The 18,846-nt window shown below is 42.0% G+C and overlaps 1 protein-coding gene across 1 annotated transcript in view; it reads right to left on the bottom strand.

The window, feature by feature from the left end:
- Nucleotides 1-18,846, bottom strand: part of sdk2b (sidekick cell adhesion molecule 2b) — a 302,311-nt gene that overhangs the window by 29,733 nt on the left and 253,732 nt on the right. The window contains exons 6-21 of the mRNA XM_085466738.1: nucleotides 17,261-17,372; nucleotides 16,701-16,891; nucleotides 15,105-15,188; nucleotides 14,807-15,001; nucleotides 12,975-13,091; nucleotides 12,528-12,695; nucleotides 12,036-12,138; nucleotides 10,001-10,177; nucleotides 8,866-9,002; nucleotides 7,250-7,397; nucleotides 5,745-5,885; nucleotides 4,675-4,856; nucleotides 4,049-4,164; nucleotides 2,767-2,962; nucleotides 2,288-2,386; nucleotides 829-1,020 (exon numbers count right to left, since the gene is read on the bottom strand). Of these exons, the coding sequence (XP_085322864.1) occupies nucleotides 829-1,020; nucleotides 2,288-2,386; nucleotides 2,767-2,962; nucleotides 4,049-4,164; nucleotides 4,675-4,856; nucleotides 5,745-5,885; nucleotides 7,250-7,397; nucleotides 8,866-9,002; nucleotides 10,001-10,177; nucleotides 12,036-12,138; nucleotides 12,528-12,695; nucleotides 12,975-13,091; nucleotides 14,807-15,001; nucleotides 15,105-15,188; nucleotides 16,701-16,891; nucleotides 17,261-17,372 (2,358 nt within the window). The remainder of the gene's footprint in view (nucleotides 1-828; nucleotides 1,021-2,287; nucleotides 2,387-2,766; nucleotides 2,963-4,048; nucleotides 4,165-4,674; nucleotides 4,857-5,744; nucleotides 5,886-7,249; nucleotides 7,398-8,865; nucleotides 9,003-10,000; nucleotides 10,178-12,035; nucleotides 12,139-12,527; nucleotides 12,696-12,974; nucleotides 13,092-14,806; nucleotides 15,002-15,104; nucleotides 15,189-16,700; nucleotides 16,892-17,260; nucleotides 17,373-18,846) is intronic.

Below are 18,846 nucleotides of genomic sequence, written 5' to 3'. Positions count from 1 at the left end.
CAGCCTCTAAATGTAGCTCCAGTAATTGACGTGGGCATTGTGTTTCTGTTGCACCGTTTTGCAAATATGAAATCATTAAACACTGTAATCGTCCTTAATGCTATCGAGGGAGCTATTATTTCACGAATGTCGGGGAGATACGTGCATGTGCAGGTTTTTGTTTTTTTTTTGCTTCTGTCCTAGATGAGGTGACCGGGGTCAGATTTCATTGTGTCTGGCGCCAGACAACATTGAGTGTGCGCACCGAGTTCAATGCGTGACAGTAAATCTACGGGAAGGGAAGGTTCAGTAAAGGTCCCCAGTTGCTCATTAATTTGAATAAAGACACAATTTTGACTTGAGAATTAATTGAGCTTGGAAAGGTTTTATGATTGTTAATTGGAACTGCACACTGCCTGAGAATGAAGGCATGCGGATAAAGGTAGATATTCTCACACATGAACTTTAGACAGTGTCAGAAAAATCTGGAAAATTGTCTTTTGTTTTTTGGGGGAAAGCGTTCTGCCGGAGGAGCTGACCACTCACAAGCTGTGAAGTCACTGAACTTTCAGTGCTTTTCTCATACTCGCAAGAATTGATGCAAGATGACACCACACAGGCTTGTAGTATGAGCTAGGAGGTTAAAGACTATTTAACATTCAATATACTGCAGTAATTTGTGTTGTCATGTGCACCTCTGCCTGGTGATGTTTGGAAAAGTTCAGTGCTGCAGTTCATGTCTAAAAGCTGCTTTTTTTTTTTTTTTAATTACTCTTTCATATCATCTGGAATAAAAAATTTTGGGCACACAGGCTCTCATGTATCTGTAGTGAATGCTTGGTTACTAACCTGGTGGAACACCAGAGGAAATGGTGGAGGAGGACAGCACGCCCTGGCCCTTGGAGGTCATTCCTCCCACTTCAATAGTGTAGGTGGTGAGAGCAGTGAGCCCGGTGACCCTGTACTCTAAGGTGACATTGGGCAGGTAGTGGGTGACTCTGGTGTTTGTTCGGTTGTACTCCTCCCAAGAAATGCGGTAACCTAAGGAGAGGCAGTGATGAGTGGACACGGACAGAAAATCCTCCAAGGGAAAATCTGACAGCAGTTTTACTACAATAGCAACTCCAGGCTTGCGTGCTACAGGGCAAGCTAACAGAAATATTAAATTAACTTCATCAAAAATTGAATATAGCAAATTAAATAAGCCTGTGATTATACCTCCCTGCACTCACGCATCCTCCGCCCACTCCCATACACACATACAGACACACATGCTCACCCGCTCAAAGTTAATGCAATTTGCTCCTTGGCCAGCAGCTCTTTTCATGTGATTGCACAAAGCATTAAGCAGCATTTCTTGCCAAATCAATAATTTCACATGGCATGTCAGTGTTTGTCTCCTGGGAGCGTGCAACACATTGAAATGTTGGAAAATACTTTACAACATGCTGCTAAATATCAAGCTGTGCAAACATTTAACAATTTGTTAGCTAGATTCTTTAACGTAATACTCAAGAAAAAACATTCTGCATGTGAGTCGATGGAATGAAAGATTTACTGCACATTAAGCGACTGATAAGTCGATGGCGTGGTTGCATGAAAAATAATAGAAACAATATATTGGCCAGTATTATAGAAAAATCACTGAGTAGTAGGGAATGTAATTTTAAGAAAAGCCAAATAACCATTTCTGCACTCTTACCACTGAAAGATTCACTTTAATGATCTATCTCATCAGTCAATGTGATGTTTTATTGGTCTTTATTATGTCTGATAATTTAAGGACTTTTTGCCCTTTTATTACTATACTGTTTCATACTAAAATGGTCACATTTCTGTATATTTCTTCTACGATTGCAAAAGACTTGAGCAATGCCTCTCGAAGGGAGCCTTATTGAGAGATATTTCATATGGAGAGCTTGGGAGAGGAGACAATGTTGGCTGAAAAATGTCATTTTTCAAATATTCTTCTCTTTCTTTCTTTTTTTTTTTCTCAAGTGTTGTCTTATTGCTGGTATATTCTGTCTGTGGCTTGGGAAGCACTATGTGCATGAACCCCCACAAAAAACAAAGAAAAACAACAACTAACGATAAAGAACCTCTCCTGGGCTGGCTTCAGTAAATGAGTTCAAGCAGCTGCAATATAAAACCAAATCCTCCGGTCTCAGTTCAACCTGAGCACTGCCTCATGCGACTGGTGTCTGTCAACCCAACTCTGACAAATACCACCTTGGAAAAAAAAAAGGTGCTATTTCTCACCTTTTCTGCCTCTGGCTACAAGTATAATTTGGGAGTTATGTGAATGTACCTGTGAGAACTCCATTCTTCTCGCTGGGCTCACTCCAGCTGACTTTGAGTGAAGTGTCCAAGATCTCGGTGAAACTCAGATGACCCACTGCACCGGGGGCTGAATAGGAACAAATAAGAATAATGAGCACGCCTAAGAGGCTTTGAGCCACAGCTGTATAGGTGATTGACTAGGATCTGGAAATAGCCACTCATTGCTGACATCTTAAGAGTTTGGATTTTAAAATTTGAAAAAAACGAAGAAAGAAAAACCCGTGAATATGAGCCGGGGTACACTGGGAATTTTTACCACTTCGCAAATATTCTGTAAAGAACTATATCCCAATTATGATGATGCCGAATATACTCATTCATTAGCACTTTTCTACAACTCCTTACTACATGAATAATAGATCTTGCCCAAAGGATGTGTTACTGTGAGATGCATGTGTCCCCATGCCACCGTGGGAGAGGCAAAAGTGTGGAAGAAAAGTCACTTACTGTCCTCGTGCGTCCTCAATGCTTTAGGCGGGCTGCGGGGGCCGTCTCCGGGTGTGGTGAAGCACAGCACAGAGGTGTAATACTCGGTGAACTTCTTCAGACCTGTCACATATCCCACATGGACGCTGTCCTGGAAGTTCGGTCGTACTGTTACCATGGCAACTTCGTCATCCTTTCCAGGTTCCCAGGCCAGCAACTAAAGTGGGGGGAAAACAATGTAAAAACAAAAGAAAAAAATAGAAAAAAAGAAAGGAAATTACCCACACGGTTGAAAATAAAGCGACTAATCCTTTTTCTTCTGTAATAATTCTCACAAAACTAACAGTAGTGTCTCTCTGTGGTGGTCCTAAGCCACTCCGAGGAGAGATTTGGCATCATAGCTCTCCCAAATATATTTAGAAAAATGCCCTAAAGAGGTTTTGACTGGGGGAGAGTGACTGAATAACTCCGCCAATGTAGGCTCAAGAGAGACATGATAGCATCCCATCATTGCACACCATATAGCATCTACAAATGGGGTCTGGATTGACCAATTAGCTGCTTGGTAATGAGTCCCAATGGTTGTCTATTGGGTTGTTTCCAGTTTTCAGAGTGAGCGAGCTTCCAGGGAAGTAAAGAATTGGCTAGAGGATGTCAGCGGGATAAATGCTTGATTGTCCGCCTTCATTTTCCAGCTCTCCGTTCTGCTTTTGACACACTTTCTATCACCGCCCACACTATCTACCTCCCCTTTTCTCATTGCTTCTTAAGTCTCTTTCCCGGGAGAAAATCCTGGTATTTAAAATTCAGATTGGGTCTTTACAGTATGACCCTTCCACCAAGCTGACTAAGACTTGTGGACTGTCATTCAACAGACAGACAAAAAGAGAGAGAAGAAAAACCCAAAAACATAATTAAGTCTCAGTGGAGTCAGCAGAAAAGTACAACTGCACCATGGATGCAGTTTTGAGAATCCCTGTGGGCTACATTTATTCAAGGTGCACACAAGAGGGGCAGAGATAGCCTACATTTGAGAGCGTCTGACAAAATAATGAAGACATTTATCATTATGGGCACGCAGCCTTACAAAGTTACATATGAGAAATGGTCGTGAGGATAAAGAGAATGACCTCAGACTGACAAATCGGTGAACAGAATCCATTGTTCACACTGGCACCAAATGTCGTTAACCCCCCTGGCTTTTCAATCCCCTGTGCTACATGTAATACTACATGCTCAACTGTGACAGGTCTGCCAAGTGGATGTGATGACTGGTGGTGTTGACACTGCGGCGTCTACTGACCTTGTAGCCCTGGTTAATGCCGTTGATGAACTGGGGGTTAGGGGCTGTCCACGTAAAACGGATAGTTGTTGAGTTGACCGACTCGGCCTGCACGTTGCCTGGAGCTATGGTGGGCACTGGGATGGATGAGGAGAGGAAGAAAAAGTGAGACAGAGCGGAAGAAAAAATAAAAGAAGAACAGAAGGCAAAAAGCAAGGGTGTGACAATGCCTTTCAATTCGCTGTTGGAAGTCTGCCTGCATCTGTTTAGATGTCAGTATTGATTGCTGCTGCGTAGGTCAGAGCAGATACCACCATTACTCTCTCTCTCTGGTACTTAAACCTTACACCAGAACTCTTTGTGGGTTTGTTTGCAGTGGTGTGACCTATTTATGGGTTTTAGAGTCACATCATTGTGTTTCTTACAAAGAAGATAACAGTTAGCACTAGCTTTTAGAGCTGATTTCAGTAATATATATGCAGAAATAAAATAAAATGAAAGATTTACACTGTATTTGTAAGATACTGAATGCTTGATTGACACATCTTAAAGATAAGCTTGACTGAATTTAGTAAAAAATAATATACATGCATGCTCACTGAATAATGGGACATTAAATAAGAAGGAAAGAGCTATTGAGTGCTTACCTCCTTGCAGGGTCCACTCAGTAACCTTATGGCTGAAAGTGCCCAAACCTGCCCCATTGTAGGCAGCCACCTCAATCTCATAATTGGTCCAGATGATGAGGTCTTCCAGCAGCAGTGTGGTCATATCTGGGCTGGAAATGTTCTTGATTTGGTAGTCCACAGGCAGCCCAGTGAGACGATACCTGTGATAGACATGTATAAACTTGTTGGACTATTCAGAAGATTGGACACCTGTTCTGGATGAGAGTCCATGTGTTTGCAGATTTTGTACCTTATCTCTGACAGTTTAGTTGTTTCACTGACAAAGACATTACTATTTTACCTGAGCCCAGCAGTGCATTAGAATCCCTGCTAGGGGGAGACAAAGCACTAGCCAACAAGCAATTAAAAACTGACAGCACTGACTGTTGTCTGGAAAACACCTGCTGTTTTATTTGGATGTAATGAATAAAAAGCCTGACAGAAAACCAAACTAATTACATGCCTACAGGATTTACAGTCAGTTTGGCATATTGCTGACTTTACCTAACAGACTTGCTGAAGTTTTTTTTAAGTCAAATCAGCCATTAAATTTTGTTTTGTTTTTTTTCCTCACAGACAAGATATGCATGTATATCTTTAAATACAGCGGTAAGGGATGTAAAACATACTCCAAGTGAGCTGCTCCTAGTAGTTTTCCACTCCAAAACCAAAGACATAAATTAAAATAGATGGATCAATAATATATGCACTGGTAATAAAGTTAGAAGAATATTTTACACTTTACAAAACGCTGTAGAAAAGCATTTAGACTTCTGTCTGTTCAGAAAGAAAGTGCAAATGCAAAATATGAAGGTCACAAATCAAAAACGAAATCCATCATCACGTAAGAACACTGACAAAGGAAGCACAATAGATGTGCACACCACTTTGTAGCTTCCTTTAAATATAAAATATGATCACATTTCTATTACACTGACTTGAGAAAGTACTTGGAGTCCCTCATTTTAAAACATGGACCATCAACACTGTGTAAATTCTAACCATTCACATAAATGTAAGAGACAGGGAGGTGTCTGTGGAGATTTTACCGAACGATGTAGCCTCTGAGGATGCCGTTCTGGTGGCTTTCCGGTGGAGGCTGCCACTGGATCATGATAGATTGGTTGGTCCGACCACTAGCAATGACATTTTGAGGAGGAGCACTGGGGGACTCCTCTGGGAGAGAGACCCTGCAGAACACACACACAAATATTGCACTGATAAGACATTATATTAAAACCACTAACATGTGATAACTCGTGTGTAACACCAAACATCTATTTCTGCTGTCTGCTTTCTGCTATCTTAAGCCTCAGTAAAGTTTGCAAGGATTTTGAATTGGCAAAGGGTCGTTGCTGGTCTCTAAGCATGTGAGATGGGGGGCTTTGGGTCCTGGCAGTCATGTACCAGCCACGTAAACATTTCTATAGACCCAGCGCACACATACAGTCCTTTTCTCAGCATAAAATCTTGCCCCACAAAAACCCTTTCAGGAATAGCTAAAGGAATAGGAATCCGGTGGGATGCACTGCAACAGGTTCAGTCCACAGAGGTCCCACTCACAAAGGTCTAAAGCAACCCCAGAGATCTCATGTCTATACCTTAATAGGTCAGAGCTTGTTTCAAGGGAGACCAATGAGTTATTAGGCAGGCAGGATTTTAGTTTTAATGCTCCAGCTACTCGATGCAGAAGTTTAAAAAATGAAGAAATTCCAGCTGAAGCATTTCCCCGTACAATATCTTCTGTCTCATAACTGTGTCCTCCATATCCTTTTGTTTGTGAAAAAACTGTCACCGTTTCTTGTTTGCTTTTGCTCTCCGAAATACGTGCAATACTCACCACCTTGAAATCACCTCTGAGGAACTGAAAGGGTACCTAGGCTACCTAAAAGCTATATTTCTACTGTGATAAAACACCCCGTGTGTCTGGGGAGAAAATGTGTATGAGAGATGGGAGCGAGATCACTGGCACTAACTGTCCCAAATGGTCTCGTGGAGAGTTCTGTGCTGCACCCCCCGTGACACACAAATGAAGCTCCCTATGGCTCTCCTATGGCTTGGGAGCTCCCAGCAGGAGGCAGCGTGACAGACTGGTGGAGGAAAAGAATGGAGGCAAGAAGGGATAGGGAGAACAATCAGTGCTTGAAGTTGTGTGAGGCCACAGAGAAGCCAACAGCGGTCTCGCCTCAAACCTAAATCCTCCCTGTGGCTTTCAGAGTCAGTAGGTGTTTGTGTGTTTGAAAATGCGCGTTTGAAAATGCGTGTTTACATGCAATTGTGCACGTTTGTATGTGTATTCTCCTCGGGAGGCTTACATGTATATCCCTCTTCTCTCGACTCTTGACTGAAGGGATCAGTCAATCCGGTTGTCTAGGAAACAGATCTCATATACACAATGTACTGTTTACTAACAACCAACAAAGTCCTGTTTTGACTCTTGTTTTTTGACATTGCTTAGGCTTCTCACTGCTACTGCCAATTAAATGGTGTGCTGAAAGGGACAAAAAAGCTTTTAAAATGTTGATGTGAGATATAAAAAGTGTCTTTAGCTCACCGGTCTGTCTCCTTGCTAAACTGTCCCTTTCCCACATCATTAACAGCACAGAGGCGGAACTGATAGGAGCGAGCTGGGATCAAGCCGTTGACCGTCACTGCTGTGGACTCTGGTTCAATATTGGCCAGCAGGATGGCCCAGGGAGCATCTACAAGACAGAAAATCAACTTTTACACCTTTTTTCCTACATGCGCATCCACACAAATACACACCTGAGTTATTGCTATTGTTCCATTCAGGAAGGAGTGCTACATTCCAAGGAATTTCCCCAATATCAAAAGGGATTTTCAATTTAATGCCTTCCAGTCATTTTGTCTTAGAAGGTTTTAAAATTCAATTTAATGAAACAAACCAAGCAATGGTTGAAAAAACAAACAAACCCAAAATAGAAGAGCAATAACAGTATTGGTACCCACAGGGAAACTTGGTCTCTGCATTTAAGTATTAGGAGCAGAGAGCAGCTGACATACAGCACCCTGAGACCAACTCCAGATTTAAGCCAGTGCATTTATCAAGGGGACAACAACAGCAGAATCAGCCTAGCATGTTTTTTGATGGCAGGAAAACCTGGATCCTCAGTTATTCAGGGACTTCTTCCAAATTGGCAAACCATTAATGTTAATACTGTTTACCTCACCTTCCTGTTCTCTTTGATTCTACAAAACAATACAAAGCAAAAGTCCCAAAAGCATTGTTTCCGTTTCCCTCTTACTCCGTGACACTGACAAATACCAGTCTGCTCGTGTAGCTCAGCTTACAAGATGGCAGAAAAGAGAGAAGCTGTGGAAGTATTTACTTTATTTTGAAGACGAAAGACACAACAGTGAAACTCTAATTGCGTGCCTGGGTGATAATAAGTGTCAGCTGCACAGAGTTCTACTTCAAATTTAATAACGGACACCTGCAAGATTAGCACAGACGCTCCACAACGCCGGTGGCCCACGGAGGAGGGAAATGATGCTGGTGCAACAGCTCTGAAACGACAGCGGCTAGTTTTTAGTTCGGCTAAAGCAGCAAGTCAGAGGAAAATTAAGAAGCTTGGCGCTAGTAATATGACAGAGGAGATGCTACCGGTGTCTACTCGCTATATGCAAAAGAAGGCCTGTAGGCTATATGAAAGTGTTCCAAAGAGGTGTTACGCTGATGTTATGCCAGTCGAACAAATTGCTTATACCGGCATTTGTTCTGCATCGGGTTACTTTTCAATGGTAATCATGTCATAATGAAACTTTTATGAGTGTTATAACCCGACAGTGACAAGCCCCTCGTTTCAGTGCATTTAATTCAGCAATGCAAATTGGACAGAGCGACTGCGCTATAGTTACAAATCCATGCTGAGCCTAAAGGCAATGATGGACATTTCTAATTAGTGATATTGATCCTGATCTCAAATTCTATTTAATCTTCTTGTAATTTTTTGCTGTATTTGTTTACATTTAAGCTCCTTGGGAAAAACACTGTGAACACAGGAGTCTAAACCAGCCTCTTTTTAACTCACTGCTGCACTGTTAATCCCATGAGCTGAGTTCCCCAAACCTAACTCATCAAATAGAAGGTAGAGAAGGATGCAGGAGAAGGATGCATGACTGGAACAGACAGGACATTTTATGACTTACTGTTCTCAGAAACCTCCAGGATATAGCGTATGAGGGGACTGTTGCCATCAAAAGGCTTGGCCCAAGCCAGGTCGATGGCTCTTTTTTCAGATTTGCTCAGCACGGCCGTAGGGTTCTCTGGGGCATGGGGCAACTGTCTGCAGGGAACAGCAGGACAAGAGCGATAAATAAAAGAATCTCTCTATTACAGCAAACAAGCCGCGGAGCCAAGGGAGTTAGCGAACGTTTCGTTTTTCTCTGAAGATCGCTTGTACAGATCTAAAGTAAGGCAAAAATCTTTTGTAAGAGAGAGATCAGTTAGACAGGTGATGAAATGTGGCGAGACGAGACAGCAAAGATGGTTCCTTGTCAAGATGGACACACAGGCAAACAAAACGAGATGGATATCACTGGAGGGAGGAAAGGGATTGAAAGGCATAAGGAGACAGATAGAAAGAAAATGCACAGGGAGACATGAATAAATGAGGCCAAAGCAGAGGATCATTAATTCATTCAGCCATAAATTCAGATAAGCACAGACAGATTGATAGATAAACCTTATAGCAATGAATTGATATAGACGGTAACTCAGTCAAAAGGCAGGCAGCCAACGAGACGGCCGATAGCACGATAAACAAAGACAGAAACAATCGGTCAGTCAGTCTGGCAAACAGAAAGTTTGATGTCACATTCATATTCAATTCACTCTCGCTGCTGTGGCTCTCTGTGTGCCAAAGTATAACCGTAGCAGGCAAAGTTATGTGGAAGCGAGGGATTTGAGAATAAAAACAGAAGCGCTCGTGCATGCATGTGTAGTATCGGAGATGGAGAATGGAGGCGGAGGTCCCCTGGGGCTGGAAGTGTGTCAGGTGAGAATGAGGACAGGGGAGGACTTAAGTGAAAATGAGTCAGCGGTGTCAATAGGAACAGACAGAATAGCAGTGGTGGTAAGCACTCATGTGTCTGGCGCTCGCACATGCGTATGCATGTAAATGTCTGTGCGTGTGTGTGTTGTGTCTCTACAAAGAACATGTTGCTTCCTGTGTTTTTACACTGGAGAATATTGGAGAATCAAAAGGGGGAGAGGAAAAAGGAAGGCCGGTAAATAGAAAGTCGCACGATGGTGATGGTGAATGATGGGAGGAGGGCTTGTTACCTGACACGGAGGTGCGCGCTGCGGGAGTCGTTGCCTCCAACAGAGGTCACTCTGCATGTGTAGGTGCCTATGTCACCTGACCAGGTTTGGGAGATGTGAAGTGTACCATCTGCATCTAGCCGCATGCGGGGGATGGACTGAACATTTATCACTGAGCCCTCTTTTTCCCAGACATGCCTGGAATACAAAGACTTCAGTCAGCTGGCTTGTTAAATGTCATCAACGTCATCATCATCTGCTGCATCCATTCCTTCCACTGCATCAGTCAATCAATTTAAACACATTTTTAAAAAAAGGAAACTGCGATATTCACCAGCCTCTGTGTTTTTTCCATTATTACAATTAGTCACAATATAGCATTACTCACCACCTGCACGCCAATCGCACACACTCATACTGCATGTTAAGCACATTCTTTACACTTTATTGCTCAATTAAATCCATGAAATTATCTGTCAAAAGTCGTTTCTAGCATACTTCCAGAAGCTAACGCTGGATAATTTAATTGCCACCCGCTGTAGAGTGGAACTTATCAGGTACATATATATGTATGTCACCTTCAGATTGCAGGTTAACTCTTTTTGACAGTAAAGCAAAGAGTAAACTGAGGTTTTGGTTTTCTTTTATTCGACCACAATCTAAGAAAAACATGTCATTAGTGTGGTTTTTCATCTTCCTCTCCCCTGTCTCTTCAAACTCACCATCACAGGTGCCCCGCATATCATCGCGGCTGACGGGTGCATATCAAACGACCGATTCACACTCATCAAAACTGCGCGGCGCAAACGTGGCTTCAAATGCAGCTCGTGGCTTCAACGGTCAGGCACCCACATTCATTAGTAAAGGTCTCTGGGGTCTTCTGATCAGTATGTGTTGGTCGAATCTTTCTCCTGGCGTGAACTAAAAAAGATTCTGCAGCTTTTGAGGATGTGACTCCTACATTTGAAACTCGGTTTTTTGATCTGTGGACACCGTGGGCATTGGCACATTTAGATGATAGGGCTGGCAAAGTTTCAGATTTGTTGTTGTTGTTTTTAATTTAAAAAAAAAGTTTCTTCCAAAATGTTATATCCTACTAAATAAGTAAGTTTTTTAAAATTTTGCCCCAAACAATGAAGAATGCATCTGTGACACACACTGACATGCCCCAGATGAACATTTGTACACACATATAGGTCTAGAGATCACAAGGAAAACTATTATAGCCACCATAAAAGGAATGAAGATTAAAGAAATATAACAATGGCTAAAAGAAACACAATTGTGGCAGCTAAAGTCTGAAGGAAACGCTGGCTGCAAACTGTGAGTGTGTAAATTAATAGGGTTACCAATCAACGCCGCATCATTAAGGCACAGGTAAATTTTACTTTAATTAAATTAGTGGGCTGCTTAGATGTATTCTTGTGCCAGCTGAGACAATTTCAGGTATTTTCTCTCAGCTGCAAACCTGACAGCGTGTATAATTGTTTCAGGAGCAAATAAAGAGAAAATAGAAATAATTCAAACCTTGCCTACAAGGTAACGTCTTAGAGTAAGGTCCCTATACAAATGCCTACAGTACACTGAACTGGCTTTGAAATAGTTTTCTGCCAGGAGGAAAAAAAAAATGAATCAAGGAATGAATCCGTATCTCTCACAGATATAAGACATGACAGCTTAGCTTGGGTAAAACTTATTCACCTTTCGTGGGACGGGTTAATCAGGAAGACAAACCGCACGACTTACTTTGCTTCTCTTCACTTTTTCTCCTGCTTGTTTGCATGCATTAGCTCCTTCCCAGTGCTTGCTTGCTTTCAGTGTTTGACTTTTCGCTTTTGGATTTGCTGTATTTTGCCCTTTTTCATTAAAAACAAAAGAAAAAGAAAAAAAGGGAATGACTCCCTTTTAACCTGCCTATTTTATGTTGGCCTCCTTTTTTGAGTAACAGCATCTACTGCTTTCAGGTGACATCAGTTTTACTAACAGCCTGTAGAAACTGTTGTATATAAATATGCATTGTGCCTTAATTAATCTGTGTTTCTAAATGGACCCTTACCTGACTGTCACACTTGGGTCGTGTGTGACTCCACAGTTCATAATGGCTTTAGTTCCTTTGATAACGCTCTGGTCCTGTGGGGGGGTGGTAATCCGAGTGCGAGCTGTGGACACAAAATAAAGAAGAAAAGAAAGAGATAGACGGAGAAAAAGATGAAGGAAGTGAGAGAGGGGAAAACGGTCTACAAAATGTCAAAAAAAATGAATTTCAGGAAACTCATTTCAGTCGAAATGACTTGCTCCTGGTTTGTCTTTTGTCTTTTGATGGCTTCTTGAAGAAAACACCAAAATGATGAATCCAGGCTTACACAGAAGAATGTTTTTGTTTTTAGAAATTGAGCATTCCTTTGTTATTATACAGCACAACCTTGTTTCCTGATAAACACGTCTCTCAGTAAAACTGCACTACTCTTTCATTTTCTGTTTTTATCACAAAGTTAGGACTTTTTCAACACATTACATCAGGTATATGTGTTTTTAAAAGCCCACTTACCCCAAACAACAAGGTCAGCAGATGCCTCGTCAATGCCCCTGGAGTTGCTTGCCATGCAAGTGTAGGTCCCGGCATCAGAGATGTGTGAAGGCGAGATGAGCAAGCTGCCTGATTCGAGCAGGGTGAACCGGGGCAGCTGGACTGAACCGCTGGCTAACACGCGCTCACCTGGCATATGGGAACGGACAGCAGAAGTGGTAGGCAGAGAGAAAAGGGTCACACAGAACAGAAGGGAAAAAAATGAGAAAAGCAGATTGTCAAAAACAAGGATGCTGCTTCCCTGATCTGCTATTGGAATGCAAACACAAAAACATGGCAAAAGGTAAATCCCAGTAAAGGAATCAAATCAGGCTTTATTTGTTAAGCCACAGCAAACTGTGGTCCCAATGTTTTACAGATAACAGACATCACAATCTCTCGTGGTGTGAGTATGCGTGTAAAAGAGACCTTTTTGCCAGGTGATAGCTGGTCTTGGAGCTCCAGAGGTCTCACAGTGCAGAATGACTGACATCCCGTCGATCACAGTGCTATCAGAGGGTCCAGCTGTGATATTCGGGGCAATGCCTGAGGGTAGACAAACACACACTGAATAAAGGAAGCTCAGTACAGTAACGAGAGAGGGTAAGAGGGTTATAGAGGTGAGAGAATAACTGTCTGAGGCAAAGCCCCACTTCAAACGTATTTCTTGTAAGCAGCAGCCAGCTGCAGTGTTTAGTCGATGCTTTGTCCCCCTAATTCCAAATGGATTGACACAGGCTTCACCTCGGTGCCATAACTGTCTGCTGCCGGTCTATTTTTTGCACCCGCAGAGATAGCGGATATGAAAGGAAGGAAAAGAAAATGAATGGAGAAGAAGTATAGACAGAAAAAGAAGGCAATTTGTAGATAACTAAAATCCGTATTTATGATATGCAATAAATCAAAGCTTTTATAGGATGACAGAAAACTGTATCACTCCCGGAGGAAAGGAGGAGTAGGGAGTTGTCATAGGTGCGCTGCTAATCTCAGGACACAGGGAGTAGGGCTGAAGGAGAAGTACAAACATGATTGTGTTGACAAAAAGGAAGACGATAAGATGAGATCATAGAAGGAGGGGGGAGAGAAGAAGAGGAGAGAAAAACAGGGATGGAAGGGGTGATTTAGCGAGACGGAATATTATGAATTCTGATAACGCGGCACGGCGTGGAGCGAAGGCAGCAGGAACTGAGACAAAGTGAAGAAAATTAGATGTCAGAAACTTGCCAAACAGATGCACAGTGAGAGCAAAATTAGCAGTTATTTTCAAATACCAACAGTGGCAGAAGCGCACGGGAAAAAAAAGACTTCTAAATTCCCATCATTTAGGTGATTACAGTTTAGCAGCAAACGTGATTAATGTTTCGCCTTTCCACAGTAATGTAAACTTAATCGTTGTTGGCCTAATTGTTAGTTTATATAGGGAAGCTTCCCTTCTGCAATATTGTCAACTGACAGCGACGCCGCAATCACAACTCTGCTGTCAGACGTAGTGCACATCTAAAGTGTTTTTCTTCACTGCCTAGGTATCGGATTTCTTAGTACGAGACAAAAATGCCACTACTACAGAAAAAAAAGATGCATCTCTGTGTTTTTTTTTTCCTGTAACCAAAGTTTTGTTTGTGGTTTTCATCTATATTTCATGTCCCAAGTTGAGTGTTTCTTGCAGTGTTTACAGTAAGTCAGGTTCTTGTATGATGAGAATTAGTTTGTTTTCCAAAGGCAGAGAACCAAGAGTGCAGCAGTTTGTTTAACAGACTGTCACTTTTTTATTTTTATTTGGACTTTTATTCACTCAGCGTAGGGCCCTTGAGCTCACACGCTCATTTACAGCAAAACCCTACTTCACTTTTCGCATTTGTCCTGGGAGATTGGCCATTACTAGCCCAGTCATACACAGGTCACTGCTTTGTTTGGTACCATGATGTTATTTTCTTTTTTAAATGAAAATAAAGACTTAACTTGTCTTTATAATAACAAATTTAGCTTTTTTACTTGAATTGCAGAGAGTAAATCCATACATCCATTTATAACCATTCTATGCAAGAGTCAACCTGCTTTCAGTATTCTGAAATGATTCCATTTTTAAAATACTACGCTTTGACATTTCTAAAGCTGAAGCTTAGCAGAGCTGCATGAATATTTAACACATTTCAGTAAAAGAAAAAGTGAATGTTTAGCTCAAATTCAGCACTTTACAACATGTTTAATAGTAGCAATTATCTGGGTGAAGTAATTCCTTGAAAAGCTGCTGGAGCACTTACTTGTAACAGCCAGGTATGTGTTGGTCTGAACTTCTCCGGCTAAATTTCGAGCAAAGCACTGGAACATGCCGGTGTCATCAGGCAGTAGGCCGTTGACCTGGAGGCTGCCGCCCACCAACACCCTGTACCTGGGTGTTCTCACTGGGTCGATAGGCAAAGCATCCTTGTACCACACAATGTCTGGCTGGGGCACTCCTGCAGAGGGTGGGCGAGTGAGAGTTTGGGGTTCAGTTCAAACATTTCTCCTCTGATAGGGTTTACTTTACATTCTCTTATTGTAATACCAGCGAGCTCTCACCCCGTGCCTGACAGGGAATGTCAACCACCTTCTCCATCTCAGCTGTGATGTGTTTCTCCGGTTCCTTTATAAACTGTGGTGGCTCTGAAACAGCAGACACATTAGTGAAACACAAAAACAACAACGCGAGATTAAAGCAGAAGTTATTTCTGCTTTTAAACGTATTGAATTTTGGGCCAAATATAAGATAACGCAGCAGAACACGGTGAGACTAGTTTGATTATAGAAGTGAGTAATTGGTATTCTGTAATGGTTAGGCTATCCTTCAAACTTATAGGGGGGGGGGGGGGGGGGTAGAGAAAAGGCTCAGTTAGCAGTATCGTGGAAAAAGCCCCCCCCCCCCTTCCACGTTGTGCTTTGAATCACATCATAACCCTGAAAACATCAAAGTGTTTCAGTCAGATGGAATAAATGTGACTCAAGCAATGCTATTAAACCATTTCTTGAGGCCAACCATTAGTTTTCTCCCTTTTAAATCAATAACACTTCCCCCTTACTGCCTCACAACTTCACAGTCATGCTTTTACCACATTTATGTAGTGAGACTGAATATTTGCATCAAGCTCGCACAGTCACTCTTGTCTGTTAAAGTTTACTTCTACATATGTGACGCATGTGGGTCGCTACACGTAGACGCTGATATGAAGGTACATACAACTACCTACCAAAACTGAAAATATTAGTCTGTTCTTTAACTTGACCATAATAAAAAAAGGTTATAAACACCTAAAAACTATGTTAAACCTTAAGGCCAACAGGCAAAGAATAGAAATACAAACATTATGGTAATGTGCTCCAAATACTGAAGTTGTATAAAATGCAAAAGCAAAGACACTGATATCAAATAACAAACAAAGCACGAGAGAGAAGAATGACAAACTTATCTTGACTTTGAAGCAGCAAGGAGAGAGCAATTCCTTAATATCTGTGCTTTCACTCGAATGTGTTTCTGTCCTCAGGCAGCACTGAACACTAAAAACTCAAATAGTATTTGTGATGCAGTGTCTGAGTAAACCTACAAGGTAATCGATCATGAGCTCTCAAAGTGCTACCTGCGGGCCAGTGGTGCCCCATGGAAATATTTTATGTGGCCAGCGGGTGTGAAAAGGAAAGAATTCACGACTGTGGGTTTAGTTTCTCCGCACTTCGTGTTATGCTATGACAAAGTAGCGCTCGACGAGACCGGGGTTTCTATTCAATTTTAAGCAGATCATTGCAAACTAAACCTGACAAATGCATCTGTTTAAAAAAAAAGAAGCCTAAAAGTGGTTGATATGCATTTTTATATATGGCCTTCCATCATTTGCTGGGTTCCTAAGTGGCACTCAGTCATATAAACTTTGTGAACCATTATAATAGTCAGACATTCACATGAAATTCTAGGAATGGTTTTTTTTATTGCTTTTGTCCTCTAAGAAAAAAAATGTGTGAACTGGTGTGAAACTATGAGGTAATGAGTTTCATAAATAGATATTGTCACCTGGAAGTGTGCAAGTATTGGGAAAAATTACAGCTAAAAGTACTAAGTGATATTAATACCCAAAAATAATAGACACAAGACCCTGCCAGGAACATATTTTAGCCTTTAGCTCTTACCAAGGACATGCAGATAAGCTCCAGCACTGACTGAAGGCACGCTGCTGCTGCGCAGAATGGCCTCGCACTCGTAGTAGCCGGCGTCGCTCACCACAGGACTCAGGATGGTCAGTCTGCGGTTGAAGTCACTCAAACCGCTGTTCACCAACACGCCGTTCTTACGCCATGTGATACTCAGCTTGATAAGAGGTCTAGTGAGAGGAAAGAAGGATGTGAGATGTGTTTGTAACATCCATGTCCCTGTGAGAATGCTCGTTTTGTGCTAGCCCATAAAGCCTCACAGTGTGACACGTCACATAAGCAGACATAAGCAAATTATAATTATACAGCTGAAGTACATTTAGCTTCTGACTCTTTACCATTAGAATCTAGCACCGTAGATGTTTTTGGTTCTATTTGCCCAGTTCTCTGAGTTTTGCCACTGACATGCAGCAATATATCACCAACGGTCATTTCACTGGGACTATTTTTCTTTTCAACTGTGAAAAATAGCCCCATAAAATCCTCTATTTTGGACTGTACTGAATCATTTGAAACCCTGCACTTCCAGGAATTTTTACCTGGCATTGGCCACACACTCCATCGTGACCTCTGATGTGCCTGTGACCACACTGGTGTTCCTGGGAGGGATGATAATGGTGGGGGCAATGGGATCTGCTGGACCTCCAACATCTAGACACAAAGTCAGGTCGCCACACAAACATGTCAACAAAACATGGAGATGTTAAGCAAAGATCAATGAACCTGATAGATGGGAATAGGATATAATTAACAGAGGCACAATCTGATGAGATTTCATTGGGTTCTTTGGATTGTAGTGACCTATAAATTTCATTTCCACCCAGTGGGTGCTCATCGACATGAAATATTGAAACTGACCAGTGCACGCACTGTATCTGAGTTCTGACAGAGAGATTGGTCAGATACGATGAGACAGTGCACTCACTGTGTATAACAAGATATATGCCGGAGAACCAGAAGCAGCGATAGAAAAATACTGTTTGACTAACATGAGGCTTAAGAAGCGAAGAGGCTGTTGTGCGCGTGTGTCCGCATGTGCCTGAGCCCACATTTTCAACACTTCATGCTCATCCTTGTTTATTTCTGTGTGAGTTTGTCTGAGTGTGTGTGTGTGTGTTCATTATGGCACAGCTCATGGCAAGGAAACCCCAGTGTGTGTGTGTGTGTGTGTGTGCTGCTTGAGATGTGTCACGTCTGCGATAAACTCACACTGATCCGTCAATCCCATCATGCCCTGGAAGTGTGCTTGTGGGCGCACATGTCAGATGTAGCTACAGGGACTGTCATGACTCAATCTAACCAGTCTTGGGTGTTAAGATGCATGCACAGACACAAACACACACATCACAAGATATGATGTCCATATCAAACTACTATCTTGCAGAGAAAAGAAATCTTCTTTTTTTTTTTTAAAGAGAAGAACAAAAACACAGGAGGAGCCTTGCTGAAATTATAATGAATTTTTAAAACTTCATCCCGAGTATATAAATTGTAAATTGAGCATGACTCCTGCTGTCCACCTTTCCTTGTCCTTTGGCCTTGCCAAATCTTAGGCAACTACTGCCGGACCCAGGTAAGCTCACAGTGTCAGAGGCATCACTGCAGCAACAGCTGCCGCAGCAAATAAGTGATGCATACATGCAAAATTCAAGCGCTCTGTCAAACACATGCACAAACTCCAAATACCGGCTTTCATAACAGACTGCATCTGATTGCTTGTATGCGTGTATGCATGCGCACATGTGTGTGCATATGTGAGGAGCATTCGTATAAATCGTGTATTCCCATTACACCTGCTGAGTCGAGACCTCCTGCTACGTGCTCTGTATAGCCTGAACCCGTGCGTGTGTGTGTGTGTGTGTGTTCTAGCACTTGTATAATCAACTCTGCCATTGTTCTCAACATGTGCCACAGGCTATTTTTGCTCCCTTGTGTTGTCAACTATAATATCTTACCCTCACCCTCCTCATTCACTTCCATAATGAACTCCAGTCTACCATGTCATAAGATGCTGTCTGTTAGGTTTCCTCTTATATCTCACTCTGCTGAGCTGAAGCCGACCGAATTGGTTTGATTTGTGTATTCTGTTTTTTTGGGTTTTTTTGCCATGCAAGCTAAGGATGCT

The sequence above is a fragment of the Copadichromis virginalis genome, linkage group LG8 (assembly GCF_057382275.1).
Source record: "Copadichromis virginalis isolate Kocher_CV1m ecotype Utaka linkage group LG8, C_Virginalis_male_GT1.1, whole genome shotgun sequence".
In the NCBI taxonomy this organism is placed as follows: Eukaryota; Metazoa; Chordata; class Actinopteri; order Cichliformes; family Cichlidae; genus Copadichromis; species Copadichromis virginalis.
This window is presented reverse-complemented; position numbering and strand designations above follow the sequence as displayed.